Source organism: Etheostoma cragini, chromosome 7, assembly GCF_013103735.1.
Source record: "Etheostoma cragini isolate CJK2018 chromosome 7, CSU_Ecrag_1.0, whole genome shotgun sequence".
NCBI lineage: Eukaryota > Metazoa > Chordata > Actinopteri > Perciformes > Percidae > Etheostoma > Etheostoma cragini.
The window spans coordinates 25,007,006-25,027,531 of NC_048413.1; the positions used below are offsets into that span (position 1 = coordinate 25,007,006).

At 40.9% G+C, this 20,526-nt stretch overlaps 2 protein-coding genes across 2 annotated transcripts; one reads left to right on the top strand and one right to left on the bottom strand.

The window, feature by feature from the left end:
• Positions 1–2,775: 2,775 nt before the first annotated feature.
• Positions 2,776–3,921, bottom strand: LOC117948223 (olfactory receptor 14A16). Its single transcript, XM_034877771.1, has one exon. It carries the CDS (start codon positions 3,919–3,921, stop codon positions 2,776–2,778), a length of 1,146 nt encoding a protein of 381 aa, XP_034733662.1.
• Positions 3,922–13,395: 9,474 nt separating this feature from the next.
• Positions 13,396–19,204, top strand: LOC117947405 (troponin C, skeletal muscle). The gene is made up of 6 exons (XM_034876302.1): positions 13,396–13,627; positions 15,343–15,397; positions 15,725–15,868; positions 16,671–16,785; positions 17,459–17,595; positions 18,963–19,204. The coding sequence occupies exons 1-6, from the start codon at positions 13,625–13,627 to the stop codon at positions 18,992–18,994; spliced, it is 486 nt and encodes a 161-aa protein (XP_034732193.1). The 5' UTR covers positions 13,396–13,624; the 3' UTR covers positions 18,995–19,204.
• The last annotated feature ends 1,322 nt before the right edge of the window (positions 19,205–20,526 follow it).

Sequence of the window (20,526 nt, forward strand, 5' to 3'; positions counted from 1 at the left end):
GTACGATGTCACTTCCTGTCTTTGCTCTATATATTTCCTGTTTGTATTTCATTTCTGGGGCATAACTGCTAACTGCTAGCTGACAGCTTGATTTAGTCTAAAACAACGTTACTCAAACTAAACAGTGGGAAAAGTAGGCTACAGCTAACTTAAGACTTTACAGTAATAAAAAAGAGAAGTGTTGAGTGATTGTAGTTTAAATGAGCTCAAGTAAAGTGACATAACAGCTTTCATATCTTTGAATGGTTATTTTCTGTTTTGAGATGTTGCTACGTTTTGTCAAGGCTGAACGTGGCCCTGAAGAAGGCCTTTGCCAGGGTTAGTTCATATACATTTTTTTTTAATTTTCTAAACATTAGCCACATCAATAAAGGCTTTTAAACTTTTTCTTCCACATGAGTGCCTTGGTTTTTTACCCTGTTCTGATGCTATTGAATTACCCCTGCACCAAAGAGCATCTTGTCAACCTCTTTTCAACCACCACCAAAAAGAAGCGCTCCTTTTCTTTTTCTTACCAAAGCATTGGTCGTGGGAAATAAATTGAGATTAAATACATTTTAAAAAGAGATGCAAGGGCACAGAATGTTCTCTACCCGTAGGAAAATGCACTTCATGAAAATTGTACTTAATTTCCGTTTGTTCCTTATGTTCTCTGCAGGTTCATGGAACCTTTGTTCACATTTTGTGGGAGTGGATGCCTGTAGCTGACTTTTGGAGTGAAGTAGGTATCTGTTTATCTGACATGTTTTCCATAATCGCTCTGTATCTGCACCCATCTTAAATTTGAATGATCCCTCTAAATTAACAATTTGAGATATCAGGAAGGAATTGTTTCGGTCGGCTAAATTTTCTATTACTTATTTGGTTCTCACATTTCTCAATGTTATCCACATGGAACAGTCAGCTGCCCGTATTATTGGGGTTAGGGAAGACAACCTGAATCAAAGCGTCTGTCTGCTAAGAAATTACAGGCTCTGTTGTAATCATTGTTCATCAGATGAATCAATAGGTCTTTCCTATCATGACTCTGTAGGTGGTGATGGTCATTGATATTATTGTTTTGATTGTATGTGATGTTTCCTAAGTCTGTTTTGTATCTTTATATTCCCGCTTGTGCAGGAATTTTTTTTTAAACTTTCTAATTTCTAATCTCTTTTCCAATTTCAAAATTGAACATTTAATCACAATAAGAGAAACAAGGTTCACCGCCACAAGGAATCAATAAAACACACACAAAGAAAACCTACATCATCATCACCATACAGGAATAAAAAATACACCCACTTGTTTAATCCGTAGACAGAAATAAATGTAACATGACAATTTAAGGTTTTACATACTTTACGTAAGACTCAAGTTTTTTACATGTCTGTTTGTGTACAGATTAAACAAACTAAATAGAATGTGTTAATCTGTAATCTCCATTGGACAGAGCAAGGCTAGCTCGATTATTATGGTCAAGCCTTATTTTTCGTAATAAAACATTTAACTCTCATGTTGTCCTTTAGTCAAATTGACCAATTTTCCAATATCAGTGTTCTTTTTAACTTTCCAAAATAACATGACTGATTCCACACAACGCTCTTTGGCAAGTACAAATCTCTGCTTTCATTAATTTTGGGGCGTCTTATCCAATTTTATAGCATTTGGAGAAAAGAATTGAAGTGGTTTTGAAATAGTATTGAGTAAAGGTTGACATAATCCAGTCTGTGATTATCTATCAACGTACATTCCTTTAATTTTAGTCTAAATAATTCCTAATTCCTGCTTTTCTAACTCAAACATTGGGTATAATTTCCTATACCTGAGGTTTATTGACCATAAATTCCAAAAATAGCTGTAAAACTAAAGTTAATAGGTTAGTGTTATAGCGTCAATTGACAAAAAAAAACATTTTTAAAAAGTGTTAATCGTGACAAAAACGTAAGAAAAGTTAAAAACATGGATTAAAAAGTGTTGACTTTCAATTTTGATGGGAAGACAACACAAGGGTTCAACATCTTGTGAAGACCCTGTGGTTGTCTGCGTTCGTCTGTGATTGTCTGATGCTTTTGTGTTGTTCCCTTTTTGTTCCAGAGTGCCAGGACCAGGGCCAGCCAGGGCCGGGGCCAGGACCAGGGCCGGGGCCAGGGACAGGGACAGGGTCCTCAGGAGGAGAGATGGCACACCTGAGCTGCATCCCATTTCCATAAATTGCATCCTCGGCTCCTCCACTTGCCTCAGTTCCTCGCGTCTGAGTCCGTCCTACCGAGGAAGCATGGGAGAGACACGAAGGAATTTCAGATTTCATTTCAGATAGAAATATTGTACTTTTTTGCTCCACTACATTAATCTGACAGCTTTAGCCACTTAATAAATGTACAGATTTTTGCACATGAAACACATATAGTTTTAAAATACAATGTTTTATTTCAAATTACCAAACAATACAACAGTTACAAGTTCAGCTGAAATGAATAGCCGATTACACAAAACAGTTTTGAGTGTTTCCAGTTTTTGCATTGAGTACTTTTACTTTTAAGAGTACATTTTCCTGATGATACTTACACACTTTTTATTTAGGTCACTTTGCAGGACTTCTAATACAGAGTGTTTTTACAGTGTCGTATCAGTGGCCCATGTTTAAAGATCTGAAAACTTCTTCCACCACTGATTTTGTAAAAAGAGTTGACAGCCATTTGGCATCTTTCCTCTGATGGGTAGCTCGTTTTTTTTCGCTGCAGTGTCTGGTCATAAAATGTGTCTTTAGGATAAATGCCCAGTTTGCCATTGAGACTACCCCGCCTGGGCTCGGTTCTGAAGAACAATTATGTTTCTAGCTCTCATCTCATCCAATCCCCGCGCTCCAGCGACCCTTCTCTGCCTCCACAACCGGAACAGGCTGAGTATGGCATGTCTCATCTCCACGTTCCTCAGCCCGTACACCAGCGGGTTGATGCACGGCGGCACTAAAAGCATTACCAACAGGCACACGTGGAGCACGGCTGCCTTAACAGGGGGTGTCGGCTTCGTGTGAGAGGACAGTCCCATCAAAGTTGCGGTGCCCTCCAATTCCCAAAGCGCGTCCGAGGTCACTTTGAGCAGCAGCGGGAGCAGCTGCAGGCACAGCATGCTGCAGTAGAACAACACGGTCTTACGCGCCGTGTTGTTGACCGCGTGGAACGGTATGATCGCGTTACGCGCATCCTTGTACATCCTTAAATAGGAGAACGCGTTGACCAGCAGGCACAGCAGCAGAGTAAAGACCCCCATAAGTTTGCGAAAGACAGCAGCGGCACGGGGGAATCCCATGAGCTGCTCCACCACGTCCGGCTCGCACATTAGCCCACTGGTAACCTGCTCACTCCGTTGCCCTCTCCCCGTGTGCAGCAACAGCAAGTTGATGGTGCCGACGGAGATAGAGTAGACCCAGATGAGGCTCAGGACTAGCCGCAGGCGCACCTGAGTGAGGATGACCAAGTAGTGGATGGCGTGGCACACGTAAAAGTAGCGCTCCAGTGCCATGCACGTGATGGTGAGAAGGCTGGAGAAGATACTCACGGTGCCCACGAAGTACTGGGCGTTACACCAGGTGTTGAACTCAATCGTCCTTTGTTTGAATAGTGAGTAGATGACCGGCGGACCGAAGGTGACGGTCTGCAAAAGGTCGCTCAAAATCAGATTCTTAAAGAAAGAAACGCGCGTCTCCGAGGAGAGATCCTCGGACCGTCCAATCCCGAACAGGGTAAACCCGTTAACCAGAAATGACAAGACAGTCATTAACACACAAATCCACATGAGCGCTGAAACTGCCTTACTATAGGGCAGGATCGATAGAAACAGGCAGCCGGCAGGATCCAGTCTCTCGGTTACTCGGTTTGTTCGGTTGTCCTCGCTGAACCAGTCGCACTGCTCGGTGAGGTTGTGCGCATCCCCGGCCATCATCGCAGGTGCTGTTGGCGTTTTGATCTAAGTGACCTGAGCTCTCCTAATCATCCACTTCTTTGGCAGAGGCGGTGTGCGCCTCACTGGTTCTCCTCCGGCGTCTCCGTGCACCTATGACTTAACCTGGCAGCCCCCCCTTCTCTTTTTCTCTCTCTCACACACACACACACACACACACACACACAAACCCCCCTAATTATGTTTCATTAAGGGCAAACCTTGAACCACAACTTTCTTACCTGAACATTATTATAGTTTATTAACATGTAATATTATCTGGGGGGAATTACATAATTAGACAGGTGAAAAAAATTCATCTATCCACTCTTGTATGGTCTGCCTAAAAAAAAAAAAAAATGTAATGGGTGTTTTGATTTTTTTGACGACTTTATTCTCACACACAGAAATACAGCTACACAGTTGGATCCATAAGTCATTTTTGTCAGATTCATTGTTATCATTCATCAGAAATATGAAAAGGAAGTCCAGTTATTTTCTCAAACAATATTTAACAACTCTCCTCAATATTTGGGAACAATGGATGGATGATGAGACAATGGGCCCCTGGGCACAGACATGTAAGAGGCCCCTGAGGAGTAATTTAGCATCCCAATGGGCATTTTAATTGTTTTGCTGCATTTTGTGGTGGTTTTGCATCTAGTTTTTGTAATTTTACATCTCTTCTTAGTGATTTTGTGTGTCTTTGTGATTATTTGAGGCTCTTTGGAGACATTTTGCTGCTTTTTGTGGTAGTTTTGTATTTATGTTTGTCTATTTGCATGGATTTGTGATTGATTGCATTTACTTTTAGTTGGCTAACTTTACTACCTAATTTTACATCTCTTGTTACATCTCTTTGTATTCATTTTGCATCCCTCTAATTGTTTTGCAATTCATTTATAGTTGTTTTGCATCTGTTTGTAGTAATTTTGTGTCTTTTTCTGGTCATTTGAGTCTCCTAGTAAGTATGCAGGTTTTTTTTGGTGGTCTTGTCTTTTTTATCAACGTTTTTTCCACTTCATAATTTCATATTTTAAAGCTGTTTTAGACCTCGGTCATGGTGGACATCGGGTCTAATAATAACCTTCCTCTGTGTGCATTCTAACTTACTTGCATACCTACTACACCTAAACAATATTATAATAACGATATTAATGAATGTACGTTACATTCAAGCCATTGCCAAATGAGTTAATGCAAAGCTAATCCTCAACAAGAAGAAGGCTGTCTTCAGGAGCAGGGATAGGAAGGCCCTGAAGGCAGCACAGCAGGACGTGAAACACTGTGTGAGAGAAGCTAAGGACAACTACAAGAGAAAGGTGGAGCAAAAGCTGAGGGAGAACAACATGAGGGAGGTCTGGGAAGGTGTGAGGACCATCACAGGTCACAACACAAAGACCAGAGCTACAGAGGCGACAATGGAGAGAGCGAAGGAGCTGAATGACTTCTTCCACAGGTTTAATTTATAATTATGATTTTATAATTTACGCTGTTTATCAATCCCCAGTGGGGAAATTTACACAATGACAATTTGGTGGTAAATGGTAACTCTGCACAGACCAAGTTCTAGCCATTGTTTTTGCATTCAGGTTAAATCAAGTTCATTTATTTTTCGAATATAAATTTAGAAATTAATGAGATGTAAAGGCACAATGTATATATAAAAAAAAGGGCTTTAACATCACAATTTTTACACTCTGTTTTGTTAGAAATCAGTACACACAGGCCTGAAACACACACACACACATGCTGAGGACCTAATCATGCACAAATTGAGATCCATAAGATTAGCCCATTATTAGTAAAGTTAAGTCAAATGAAATATTGCCACAAATGCCATATTCTCCAATCTACACTAAAGTCCCAATTTATTTGACACATTATAAGTAAACTTTTTTTTTGGGGAAGCCCCAGAATGGCACGTGCAGTTGAAGAAAAGTATTTTCCGAGGCACTCACAGCTCTTCCAACTATTTTGTAGGACTAAGAACTGTAACTTTGTCCATTTTATTTATCCGAGGTGGATAGAACAGTGCGGGGTCCGACCATCGTGACGTATATGTTGCTATCACCTAGCAACCGTCTGAGGTAAGCTTTGAAAGAAGTAATTTTAAGAGGAATCATAGCCAAATCAGTGGGAAGAGCCAAAGTCAAGCCTTTCTACTTCCGGTCCATGGGACCTATCTTCCAAAAAAATATGAACGGGAGTCAATGGAGAGATAATAATTATTTTTTGGTCCTGGTTTGAATTGTGCCATGCATTTCACAAATGATGTGTGTACATTTAAAAGAGAACTTTTGCATGTCAAGAGATAAACAATTTGACGCAAAGAAGTTGAACAACATTAGGTTTTTCTCTTGTCTCGGACAATATAGGTCACCAGAGAAATATGGCTGTCTCCTTGTTGAGCTTTACCTTCTTCCAAGACAAAGACAGAAGTATCAAAAGAGGTAAAAATCATCATAAATCGTGTCATCCCACAATGCATTACACAAATTTAAAGGAGCTACTTACAGCAGCAACAAAAAAGAAGAAACAGTGTTATATTGGCAGTGACACTCTTCTAGCTTCTGCAGAGCTTGTATTGATGTGGAATTCTTTGATGTAATAAACCTTTTAATTTTCAAGAAACTGATGGTGTGTGGACAGGATTCCTGTCCACACACCATCCAGCACTGCTCAGACACCACACAGCGTTCCAGGAACCCCACAAAGAAAGAGCAATTAAATCCTTTCAGAACATTTAATGTTTATTTGTGGAGTTTAATGGGAAGCGACATTCAAAGTCCAAATTTAATTGACACACCTTTTGTATTATAAGTGTAAAAGTTGTACTATAATTTTTTTTAAAGCCCCACAATGGCACATGTGTTATGGTTTGGGTATTTTTCTTTGTTTTTGTTCCTTCTTATTTGGTATTTTGGTTCTGTCTTTTGGGGATTTTGGACATTTGGATTTTGGACTTTGTGTTTGCAGATGTGGATTCCTTTTGTATACCCTGTGTTTTTGGTTGAAAAAATCCTCAACTTTAAACTCGCCTGCCTGCCTGTCTCCGCGCTTTGTTCTTCCTCCCCTATACATAACACCAGTAGTTTAAGAAAACAAGTATTTTCCGAGGCACTTGCAGTTCTTCCATTTGTTTTGTTGGACTAATGGTAGAATTGTAACTTTGTCCAGTGTATTTATATAGAACGGGCAGATACATGCTGTGTATGTTGCTCGATGGTGTTTTTTGTCTCCACAGTCGCCTTTCCGGCAGTTAACCCTAGCCTTGACTCTAAACATAGCCATTGGAAGGAGACGTTGGGGCAAAAAACACCAAACACCGCATATTTGCTGTCACCTAGCAATCATCTGAGGAAAGCTGTGAAAGGTGTAATTTTCAGAGTAATCATATCCAAATCAGTCTAGAACCTTTCTACTTCTGGTCCATGGAACCTATCTCTGAAAAACAAATACGGACGGGAGTCAATGGAGAGGTCCTTATTTTTTGTGTGTAAATTTACAACATAATTTTACATTTCAAGAGAAGAAATTTGACGTAAAGAAGGTGAACATTAGGTTTTGTGAGATTGCGTAGTGGACGACATTCTTTGTCTTTAACGACATACGTCACCAGAGAAATATATAGCTCTACCCGCTTCTTCCAAAACGAAGACAGAAGTATCAAAAAAGGTGAAAATTGTCACGATTCACTAAAACAGAACCTTGAAAAAGACCAGGAAAACGTAAGTGGTTTTAAGGTGAGTATTTATTGACAGTTTGACTGTGAAGGCAGAGGAATCCAAATGACGAGGCAGAGAGTGGAAGCGAGTTGGCTGGAGGGAAGGAGCAGGTCCCAGGTTGTTTGAGGAAGCAGACGGCCAGGCACAGGTGCGACTAACTCTCAAAAGTTAAAGCTGATACGCAGACAACAAATACTCGTATGGCTAACAATCCGGCAGTGAATGGATGTCAGGACACAGCTTCTATGCAGATGAGCAAATATCAGCTCAAGGATTCTAACCTCCTTCACCCTAGCATTAGCCCTCTCGACATGAATCCGTTTTTTGCGATCTCCTTTGTCGCCCTCACTTCACTTTCATTAAATTTTCCTTTGATTAGAAAGGGTGGTGTATATTCTCTGTCACACCCTCTGGCACAATGTCTGAAATTAGAAAACCCTTCACAGCAAAGACCTGGGGTCTCATTTATAATCGTGGCGTACACACAAAACGATTTGAAAACGATGCGTGCGCCATTTCCTACACAAAGGTTGTGACCAAGGTCCTCCACGCAGACTCTGACCCATGCGTACGCACATTTTGGAGCCGATGGGAATTTGCGACGCAGACGGGGAGGTGGTGAACTGATGTCAAACTGCACAAAGTAAATGTGGGATTAATGATTACTTGTAATATTTTCAAGTGTTGATGCCTCACACATGTTTTTTCTCACCATATCATCCACGTTATCATAAAGATAACTCCAGCAGTGTAATTTGCGCTTGTACCTAGTGATAATTGTTCCATGAACACCTTGTAAAATCCGTTACGTCGCCCAGGAGGATGAGACGGCCTGACTCCCTGGAATACATGATAGCATCAAATAGCCTACCATCAGATAACGGCAGAACCCAGTGTCAAAGTCTGAAAATACAGCTGCTCTCGCGCCATCGTCACACTTAATGTCCTCGTTATCAGTCTGAGCTTTCATACTGATGGTGACAAAACCTGCATGAAGGAAAGTGGTTTTGACTTTCACATTTTTCTCCTCAAATTGTATCCCTGGGTGGTGAATATAGTTGATGCTGTGCTTTCACAAATTGTTGACACAAAATTGTTAACAAAGATTCCTCGCAACTCTGGGGGTAACCGGCTGTTTACAGCTAAGTGTTTCATATAAATATTCTAATCTTCAACTTTATCACAAAGGCTTCTTTGGATATAATATAGCTCAGGTTAAATCTTATCACATACCCGTAGGTCTGGTATGTATCGAAGCTGTCCCTGAGTGCCGTAATGCCTGTGTAGTCAGGTTTCTCTACACAGTGCGAGAACAGGTAAAAATTATACTTCGATTTGCAGCAATTCTCAAGCGTCTGAAAGTTTTTTTTGCTTTTTTCCCACCAATCGTCATGATTCTGCATTATTCCGTGTCAAGAAAGAACATCTGCCAGTGTCATTAATATACTTATCAGCATTCACAAGGTGCTTTGCATTGACTATTTATGGTTAAAAATAAATGGGCGCGTACAGGGCGGGATAAGAGGCTGACTCACGCATGCACACTTGTAGGTAATCTGTGATTTATGAATGAAACATTGCTTACAGATCTGTGTGTGCATGGTTTTATGAATCTTTTTTTGGCGTTTGGGTGTACATACACTTTTAATAAGGATTCTACGCACAGTTTTATTAACGAGACAGGTCTTGAATCAGTCTCAAACCTTTGACAACTTTTTCTCGGTTTTGCTGGTCTCGACTACAACACTGGCGTCTAGTTCAACAACTACCAATATTTGCAGAAAACCTATAAATTACATGAGTGTTGACATAGAAGAGCTAAGGGACAGAATAAGGGCAGCGTGAAGAAGGAGGGATCCGGATGGAGGGATAGAGGGCTGTGGGGGGGAGGAGTGATGGCATACCTCCAGCCTTATTTAGGGTGTGTTTGTCTACAGGGTTCAGATGCTCCCCCATGGAATGTCCAGTAATAGAAGGAAGCAAAGAAGAAGAAAGAGAAAAAAGAAAAAGAGGACAAGCAATTTCCTCTTGTTCTTTTGTTGCTCCTCTGCAAACCAAAATTGTCTTACAGTTCCAAACCTTTTTCCCTCGCCCAACTAGAGAAAAGTCTAGAGCTGAGCAGCGCATCAGCTGTTGCTGTCAGTCAGGCCCCAAACAGGCTCTCAATGAAGGCAGTGACATAAGTTGGATGGCATGGAAGCTGAACTCGTACTGTGGACCTCAGGGAAAGGCAGGGCTGATGACTGAGAGGGGTGAGAGGAGGTAAAGATGGAAAAAGGAGATGGTGCGGATTAAAATATGAAGAGTAGGGGAAGGGTGGAATAAAAAAGAGTGTTATATAGAGGGGAAGGAGAAAAAGAGTTGACAAAAGATATAGAGTGTGATGGACATAATGGGACAAGGGAGAAAAAAGAAGGGAGAGGGGAAGTTAAGTCATTACTAGAAGAGGTGTGTCCATACCGCTGCTTTTGTTTGTGTTCCACTGAGACCTTGTATGCTTTTGGGTGTGTGTTGGTTCGCGAGGGCAGACCAATAATTGTGCCACAGTATTTGTTTGAAATAATGCGTTTAATGTATTGTGCAACACACCACTTCTTTTCTGAATGAATCAACTCACATTTATTCACAAGTTACATGCATTTAAATGGAATGAGTTTTGAAATGGAATTAGTTTTTGTTTTGATAATTTATTTCAGTAGTGTAAAATGTCCACAGCTGCAGCAACCTATTCAAGCTGCTTACATTGCAAACAAAAATGATGTCCTGATTAAAAATCAAAGTGAGTACAATTTACTTTAAAGAGTCTTTTTGATTCATCATCTGGGGAGCATGAATGTCTGTACAATATTTCATAACAATAGTATATTTCAGGCTGTGTCGGATCAACTGACTGACCAACGTTGCCATAGAGCCACTATACATGTATACACTACACATATGTACCTGGTACAAGCCTACTGTGTAAATCAACCCATACACACAGATTCTTAAAAATGTGAAATCCAAGTGCATAAGTTTCTCTCTATCAATGGGGGCGAGAAAAAAAATGATCACATATAAGATTTTTCGCCTACATCATAGAAATCCCAGTTCCCTGAGAGGACGCCATCAAAGAAGCGTATGAGCGTCATGAGCTGTAGGGAAGTCCGAATCACACACCACCTAGGCTGGTTAGGCGAACAGGGTACCGTAGGACACACACCCAGGCTTGATCAACCTGTGGTGGGTCTGCTGTGTATTGTGATAATTGGCCGAAACACCCTGTGATGCCAAAGTACACAACTGACAATATATCCCGCTGGTAAAACCTCATAGCAGCCATCCTTTGAGAACTCTGGGTCCTTTCAACGAACCTTTACAGCTCTCCTGATTACTCCAATCCCCTGTACATCCCACAGCATTAGATCACATGAGATGCCATTTATCAGAAAGTGTCAGTGCCTGCTGAACACATCATTATTCACATCATTATTCTTCTCCAAGCAGCATCACATTTCTGGCTGGAAAAAATCTCCAGGTGAGTAATTAGATGTTGGATTAGCCTTTTGTTGTTCATTGGGTGCTGTTTGTGGTTCAGTTGCTTTAGCCTTGAGACTGTTTAACCAACATTAATTTCAGATTTGGTCAACACAGGTCCAACACAGGTCAATCTACTAGTCGGTCAGTAAAAGAGAGTAGCCGGACATGTATTTTTTTTTTTTATCACTGTCAACTTTCAGGTAAAATTATGAAATTGTTCATTTAAGGTAAAGTTCAGAAGACTACATTTAATACGTTGAGATAGTGATGCAGATTAATCACTGTGGACTTGATGCTGAGAGGATTTTTTCTCATCTACTCTTTGTGAGTATTAAGTCACCCGGTGAATCTTCCTTTCAATTTTATTCTCCTATAGCTGCTGAGAAAGCCTCTCTGTTTCTGTACTTAATCTGTCATATCTTTTATGATTGTCTCAGATTTTGTGTTTTCTTTTTTCTGTTGACTTTTAATGATGAACAATGGACATGGCATCATATTACAGTAACTGAATATATTGCATGCATGCTGTTTGATCCTACCGCTGCTCTTGTTTCCATGCCAATGAGACAGCACTCCAGACATAAATAGATTTCCAGTTAAAGAAGTTTGAAACTGCGGAGCCTTACTGCTTAAAATTGTGTGTGGCTTACATTCATCCGGAGAGACTCCTCGCTGAAGGTTAGATTGAAATTGACCAACAATTGCAATTCCTCATTCTTTGTTCTATTAATAATGTATTTGTGTTGTAACCACACTGCAGGGATGCCTGTCAATCCACAAGTAGTGGTTAAAACTAAAGTATACCAAAAACTACGTGATGGATTGCCATGAACTTTGGCTACAGTATAGCAAGTGTTTAATTTTCCATAAAAACCTGCGCTGTCATGGCGTCACGTACTGGCTAGCCTTTATAGCGCTAGCTAACAGCATAATCGTTCTCATGAATGGGTATCATTTGTATCTTTACAAACCCAAAACTTTTTTCAGGACAAGCCGACCCTCGGCTAGACACGGGACAACATGATTGTAAGGTTTAGTGGTCTTTACAGTTGAATTTTGCCGCGAAAAGGTCGTGCTGTGAGCCAGGGACCGGACGGCCACCATGAGTTGCCGGCTGTTTCAGAAGCTGATGCTAGTTGAGTTTAGCTGACAAAAGGTGGTCATTAAGCGGCGCTGACAGTTTAGTTTAGACCCCAAAAACAACTTGTTAAGATTCAAAAAAAAGATTGTGATTTGGATTAAATCACCGGTCCCCTTCAGTAGCACTCCTGGGACACAAACACGCGGTTCCTGAGTGAAAGTCTTGTGTTTTCACAGGGAGACCATCTTCACTCACCTAACCCTACCCGGTTTAATGGCCTGTGTTTTGTGAGCCAGCCATCCACTCCGATCTCCTCCTCTTATGGACCATGAGCAGTCATATACAGCAACAGTTACTGTACTGTGTGTGTATAGAAATAAATACGTGGAATACATACAAATTACAATGCAGTAATTTTCGCAGCTTTACAATGTGGTTCATTTGAACAGCCTGAACAGAAATGTTAGATTTGTTTTTGAAAACACTACCATCCTTATGAAGCAAGCAACACAGCATAGTGTTGAGCAAGATTATGTTCCAAGGCTGGATTTTAAAATGATTTGCGTTATTGAAAGTGTTAATTTTGAAACTGGTTTTCTTACCGCTGGAACCGATCCAGAAAGCTCCAGTTTTCACTTTAACGTACGTTTCGATTTACGTACTTATCATAGGTTGTCAGTTGCTACATGAGAGGGTTTTGTTTGTTTACTTCCTGACAGGGAGATACTCCAATAGGTAAAATAGTGAGGGTAAAGAAGGGGTACAGCTGTGTAAGATCACAAGTTCATCTGCACACCTCCTAAATTAGAGGTGTCATAAGTGCAAGGACAAGTCTGCGACAGTGGATAGAGGGACCGGGGATAGATCGGTTAAGGGACACTGCGAAGAGGTAGATAATCTGTGTGTGTGTGTGTGTGTGTGTGTGTGTGTGTGTGTGTGTGTGTGTGTGTGTGCGCGTGCACACAATCATGTTCTTGTGCAGTATTCTAAATCAAGTGTCCATCGGCAAAGTGATACTCAGTTGATCCTGTGCCAAAATAACCCTACAGCTGCATGATTTATTTTCTTTCTTTTTTTTTTAAATGTCCCTGAGCATGTCTGTTATCTAAATATGGGGGATTGGTGAGTGTGTCACACAAGGGGATGTCCATCAGAAGATTGTAAGAGGGCACAAACTAAAGTTGGATTTGATTGGCTGTCTCTTGTCTGAGGAGGGCCTATTGTCCAATCGTGATGATTTTTTGTAAAAGTGTAGTGGGATGAAAGGGTACTTATTGTGGGGAGTAAAGCCACCTGAGCTGTGTGGTCAAGAGACTCTCCTTCCCAGACGTCTGTCGTTTTTACTCGTGTCTGTTGTTCAGCACAGCCGGACGCAATGGTAAGAAAACTGAGATGGAGGTGAAAGGGAAACGACAAGGAGAAGGAAAATTAGTTTTGATGAATCTTTGAGGATTTCCTTTTGTTTTCAACTGATGAGGATAAAAGCCAGGTGGCACAAGACGGAGATTATCATCTGGAGTTAAAAACAAACCCCAATGACCAAGCTAGCAGGTCCTCGTCTGCAGCTCAGCTGGGCGATCACCTGGAGTTCTCATCATCATCTCATCTCTTGGAATTCCTGATTTTTATTGAGAAATTAATTTTGGCAAATACTTTGGCTGTCTATGTTTTACAGTGCTTGCTACAGACCACAGAAAGATCAATGTTCCTGACTGGTAACATGCTGCTTGAGGCTTAAGTTTATATATGGAACTTATGTAACTGTTCTTTGTTATATGTTATAATGCTGATGTGATTTAGCTTGATATTTAGATTGGCGTTACTAAAGATAGAAAGTGCACAGCTGAGTAAATTGAGAAGACCTGCTGCCTTTTCTGAGTGTCCTAATTTAGGACATTCACCTTGAGAAAATCCCTTTCAAATCCTCTCCCAAATCTCACCTTAAAATAGCTTTAGGGAACTCATGGGTGGGTTTGTGTCACCTCCTGTGCTGCGATATCATTGAGTTTCTGTCTAGCAAACACAGGGGAAATGTTCTGTCTTCTTTAACTATAGAACAGGGTTTATATAACAACTCAACTGAAAAATTCTTTGTTTATTTTGCTATGCTTTGATCAACTTTAGTCAACATTTTGCAACAACGTTCCTCTAAGAATGAACACATTGCTCAGTAAAAGCACTGATGGATGCTCTCTGTGTTTCAAATGGATGAACAGTTCACTATAAAGTTGGGATGTCTTCAGGCATACAGTCTGGATAAAAGATCAAATCTGATAGATGGTAAGAGTGGGAGAACAACTACCAGTGGGAATGTTGTCGATCAAACAACAGCAGGAAGACATCCTGCCATCTCCTATCTGCCCAATCAAAACGAAAGTCCTAACTGTAGGAATAACATGTTTTACATTGAGTGGTGTTCCCCTTTAAGAACATCCCATTCAACATGAATGACAGCAGACAGCTGGCAGAGGATTAAACATGACTTCCTACCTGACATGAGGCTATTTCCATGCCTTGGCTGTCACTTTGTCAATGAGTTCTGTCTCTGGCTTTGGATTGCTCTCAATGTAACAGGGCTTTACTATAAAGAGTTAAAGTGATCCCAGTGTACCACTGAAGGAGCATTTGAACATTTGTCTTATCCCACTAAACAGTGTTCATGTTTTAACTTATATAAATCAAACTAAATTTGTGAAAACTAGAAACCTACTTGAAATAAGCAATCCATCACAGTAATAAAACAATAGAATAATGATACAAACTTTGTAATACAATGAAAAAGCAGATATGATGTTTAACTGAAATGGGTAAATCAAACAAGATTGAATGGAAATCAATGGCTGTCTGCAAGGCATCAGAACACTGAAAAAGAGTCTCAAACATTTTAGAAAGTTTTGAAAAGTGATCATCAGTAATGTACAATAAGTGAATAAGCTCAAAGATGCAAATGTACAGTATTTCTGGTGGAAATCTCTTGTCGGGCCACTTCTATAAAACCAGTCACTAAGCAGACCACAGGGAGAAGATAGAAAGCTTTTCTTGTGACCACCTCTTCTTTCATTTTCCCACCTTTTTCCATTCACCTTTCTTCAGCCCACTGACGCCCAAAGCGATGCCCGCTCCTTCCTGACTGAGGAGATGATTGCAGGTGAGTGCTTTGGTATTTGTTCAAGACATGAACCAATGAGTAGATTACACTTGATGAGGGCCCTTTTTACTGAACGTTCTGATTGAAAAGAATGGCAGGTCATTTGGACTGAACGAGCAGCTTGAAATGGATTTATGAAAAGTGTTCGTGGAAATAGCACCAGTTTTTACCTTGGGCCAATTGGATTGTCTAATACATGAATAACATTTTGATGCTTATTCAATCTTTCTAGGCTAATTTTCTTACCTCTAACGCAATATTCAGAAACGTTTTTCTCCTGGATTTGTCCTGTTGTCAGAATTTGAACTATTTCCTTTTCTCGGCCAGAGTTCAAAGCTGCCTTCGACATGTTCGACACCGACGGTGGCGGTGACATCAGCACCAAGGAGTTGGGTCAGGTGATGAGGATGCTGGGCCAGAACCCATCGAGGGAGGAGTTGGATGCCATCATTGAGGAGGTTGATGAGGATGGTGAGATCATTGAGTGGTCATGAAATAGAAAAAGGATCTTAATGTAGGGATAAGGGATCCGGTTGCTTGCTTAAATTTTAATTTGAACCCTGGTTCTTTAAGATTGGTTGTGTGCTTTTCTGTCCATAATAGGTTGAATAACTAATTTCTCCACTTACTGTGGTATTAGTTTAAAACAACAAGGAAGCCATTACAAACAGCTAGGATGCCCTCACTTTGAGGAAGTACATAGAATTAAGTATTGTTCTTCAATAACATTGGGTGACTTGTGACAGAGATTGAGAAAGAAGGGTGAAAGTCAAAGCGAAAGAGAGAGAGAGAGAGACTGAGATATCCTGACTTTTAGTCCCCACATTAAGCCAAGCTCCAAAAACCTTGTTACACCAATTCCATAACACTATAGCATTATGATTAAATCCAACCTGCCTGTAAACCTGTAAACGCCATTGTCTTCCAACTTGCTGTGTTTTTCACAAGCTGAGTAGGACACCCTGTGATGTGTGACCCCACATCAATGTAAATGTGATGGGAAATTGGTGCAGTGCATTTTAAAGCAAGAGTTATCAACAGCCGTTTGGGGGATTACTAGACGTTGTAGTGGCAAATAGAAAAAAATGATGAAAAGAGATGTAGACAAGGGAGGTATGAGGCATGAAATACGGTATGCCGTTGCTTGTATGCGATAAACATCATGAATGAGTGACATATTGAAGTGGAGATGGGACTCAGGTTGCACTGCATGTGTAGCTTCCTTGCCGCCATGTCAGCTTTTGGCTTTGTTCCTCTCACCCCACCCCTTCAGGCAGCGGTACTATCGACTTCGAGGAGTTCTTGGTCATGATGGTGCAACAGTTAAAGGAAGACTCGGCTGGAAGGAGTGAAGAAGAGCTTTCAGAATGCTTCCGCATTTTTGACAAGTATGACACACAATACTAAAAAGGCAAATAACAGCAACCACCACTGCATTCAGAATATCATGTTGTGCTTTGGCTAAACAGAAAACTCTATAAATTACAATATTTCAGAATTAGGCAACATTTGTACGGCCTGAAGAACCGATTAATACAAGTGCATCAACACAGCACTTTTATTTATCTTATCTATGTCTGGGGTGGTACTAAACCTTTAATCTGTATTCGGATAACTTACTATTCATCCAAATCAGCTACTTTTGGTTATAATTGACAAGCAAATAAAACAAAATACAAAATATCCATTGCAACCTTCCACTCATGGATTTGCCCCTTCACCGCCAGAAATTCCGCAGGGTCACAAACTTTCAACAAGCAAGCATATTTAAAGGTTATATATCCCAAAATTTTCATTTATGTTATGCATGTATTTTAAATAAAAAAAGAAAAGAAAAGTTAAATCTGGCTTTTGTAAGCCGTAAACTACCAGCCTCAAAAATCAAGTTTTGTTGGACTCTAGTTTAGCCACAGGCCACAGCTGCGACTATATTAACGGTTTGGCTAAAAGTTGGGCTGACACTCTACATACATGCACTTTATGTTTGTGTGGTGATGTAAGCGAGCAGGAAGGCAAAAGATTAGCTTTCACACTATGAATTACCATTTATTTTGTCCTCAGGAACGGAGATGGTTTTATTGACCGGGAGGAGTTTGGAGAAATCCTCCACCTCACTGGAGAACCAGTGGTGGAGGAAGACATCGATGAGATGTTCGGTGAAGGAGACAGCAACAAAGATGGAAGGATTGATTTTGATGGTGAGATCAAGTTACAAATAGAGCAAGACGAGTTTCTTCCCTCCTGTGGCCTACACAGTGTCTTCCATAATGTTTGTTAGATTATCAGAATGAGAGAAAACCAGATTGGACTTCCAGATTCACTGACAAGCAATTTTGGTGCTTTAGCTTGACTAGAGGAAAGGGTTGAAACTATTTCTGTCCGGTCAATATGAAGCTGGCGGCAGCCGTTGGTCACCTTAGCTTAGCATAAAGACTGGAAATGGAGGGAAACAGCTAGCTTGGCTCTATCCCTTCTAAACCCAAAGAATAAAAACAATTCTTTATTGTAACTCACCTGGAGTCTCCATCAGCAACCTCACAGTGACTCCAGGACGTTATTCTGCCCGGCCAAGAAACAGTCCGGCACCCAGTGAACCCACAATGAAACATTGAAGTATTACACTTCAGCTTTTGTACAGATTAAACAAACAGGACGTAACACATCAATTGGCCAACTTTAGAGGCTCAGGCAGGATTTGGGAACTTTGGTCAGAGCCAGGCTAGCTGGTTTCAGTCTTTATGCTAAGTTTCTGGTCAGATATAAGAGTAGGATCAAGATCTCTCTCTCTCTCTCTTTCTCACTCTCTCTCTTTAAAAAAAAAAAGATCTTAAAAAGTGACAACAAAAAATAACATTCACTTACAGTATACACCCTGCAGTGGTGTCAATCTCTCATCTTCTCATCTAACACTATGTAAAAAAATAAAATACAAAAATATTAAGAAGCAAGTTAGCATATGCCATGGAATGCACAAGTATTCCTTCATATAAGTCTCTGAAAGCGAAATGTTTTTGGTTGACTCAAAATATTAACAGCCTACAATGTGTCACTTAGAGTAATCAGAGGTATCAGAGGAACGTAAACTATCAAATCTCAGTTTTTCCTGATATTTAGGTTAACCTAAATCTGGATATTATCTCCCGACTCTCTCTCTTCTATTATGTGAACTTTCCCTTTCAATAACCTCAAAAACAATACAAGTTTCCTCATGAAACATTGATTTGTACCGTCACAATACTGAACTCGTGGACAGGTTCCTTATGTGTATAAATACATATGACGCATTATAACCTATGGATGAAAATTACACTTGAGTCTGTGTGCGCATAAATAGAGCAGATATAGAAATGTTAGTCCTTATTTGAAAATGATGACATGAATTGACAGAAATAAAGAATTGCTCATCATATACAGCCTTAACAATCATGTTCTCCATGATTTGAATTTAACCAAAAACCTCACATACACGTTTTCTCCACGCATTGTGCAGTTATTCATCATTCAGTCCTATGAATCGGTGGTGGGTTAGTTGATTGGCTGACTGATACCCTCTTTTTCTCTCCAGAGTTTCTGAAGATGATGGAAAACGTCCAGTAATGAGTCCGGCCCTACATTCCTTGGTGACCTTTCCTCAGAGAGAAAACAAAGCATGCCATGTGATGGAAATGTGCTCAGAGCCAACTCTTAATGCTATAAACCCTGCGCAATTATGAACGTTAAGTTGTTCCTGAGCCGTCAAAATGGATACAAGTGAAATACCTCCACCCCCGCCCTTATTCTACTTCTCATATGAAACCCGGGGGCTCGGCGAGGAATTCTATAAATATCATTGCAAACCTTTTAAGACGAAGGCCCTTTCCCCTGGCCACCTCCTTGAGTCGGCCACCCAGCTGTCTCCTTTGCAGCTGCTGTCTCTCCAGAAATGCTACACCAACAGCTTAAGGCCCCCCCCCCCCCGCCCACACCCCTACCCCGTACCCACCCAAACTCCTCCTTCTTCTCAAAGCTGACTATCTTCTCATCCCTGTTCTGTGCTTTCTAAATAAATCCACTTTCTCCTTGTTCATCTTTGCAAATTATTCTGCCATGCACGCCTAACACGTCTTATCTCATCATTCTTTTGTTCTTTTTTTCTGGGACGTCCACATTTCAACTGTCTGTCTGGCCTTCTCACTCTCAGATACACACACATGCACAACCACACACACACACACACACACACACACACATTTAACAATTGGTCTCATCTCCCTAATCAAGTCCCAACTTCAAACAAGCCTCCAGCTCCGGTTTTGAAACAATTTTCATAGTTGGTGCTGTATGCCATTGTACCCTGTCTCATTCAACACTAGAGGACCATCATGTCTGAGAAAATGTCAGTTATCTAATTTAAATTAATCTCTTCCGATTTGTTTTCCGGCTAAGTCTGTCAGCAACTCTCTGTCATTGATCTTCAAGTAGTGGTATCCCAGCACAGATATCAATGTGGCTCTTCCCCAGCAGCAGAGGTGAAGCCGAGCGGCCGGCCAGCATTAGAGGCTTGAGGCAGTCACAGAACAGATGAGCTAATTCTCCTCCTTTGGAAAATGCAGGTCTGCCCCTGGGTATATAAACTGCAGGCCCCCCCCGCCACTTCTCACTCCCCTTTCTCTACGGCTGCTCTGCTCCTCAGCATCCTGTCCTACTCTGCTGTCTCTCCTGTCTCTCACCTCAGGCCCTCCCATCAGGAACCGCCCACCATACAAGGAGCACCAGGTTGTGTTCATCAGGCAATGTGGCACCGAGGTGAGCAGGGGCTTGCCTCACGTCCCTGTCCTCTCTCAGCCTAAAATCTGCCAGCTATTCACGGCTAAAGGGGGTGGAGGCAAGAGGGGTGGGGGTTGGGTGAGATGGGGTCCAGCTCCATAGCATTTTTCTCCCGGTTTTGAGTTTCCTGCCCAGATTCACAGAACCCATAGCTAACTTTAAAAATCTTCGGCTCCCCCTCCACTGTCTTCTGTTTACAAGGCCTAAATATAAATCAACAGTGTGCATTGACATGCTGCAAATTCTATAGTTTAATTGTTTCTTTTTCCATTTTGTTTACATTTAGTATGGTTATTTTAGGACATCATCACCGAAAGCTGCTT

Bases quoted from the DNA above. Each gene is read 5' to 3' on its own strand.
- LOC117947405 (XM_034876302.1), top strand. The intron at 15,398-15,724 runs GTGAGTGCTTTG...TTTCTCGGCCAG, and splicing joins GACTGAGGAGATGATTGCAG to AGTTCAAAGCTGCCTTCGAC. The intron at 15,869-16,670 runs GTGAGATCATTG...CCACCCCTTCAG, and splicing joins TGAGGAGGTTGATGAGGATG to GCAGCGGTACTATCGACTTC.
- LOC117948223 (XM_034877771.1), bottom strand. From the start codon at position 3,921: ATGGCCGGGGATGCGCACAACCTCACCGAGCAGTGCGACTGGTTCAGC.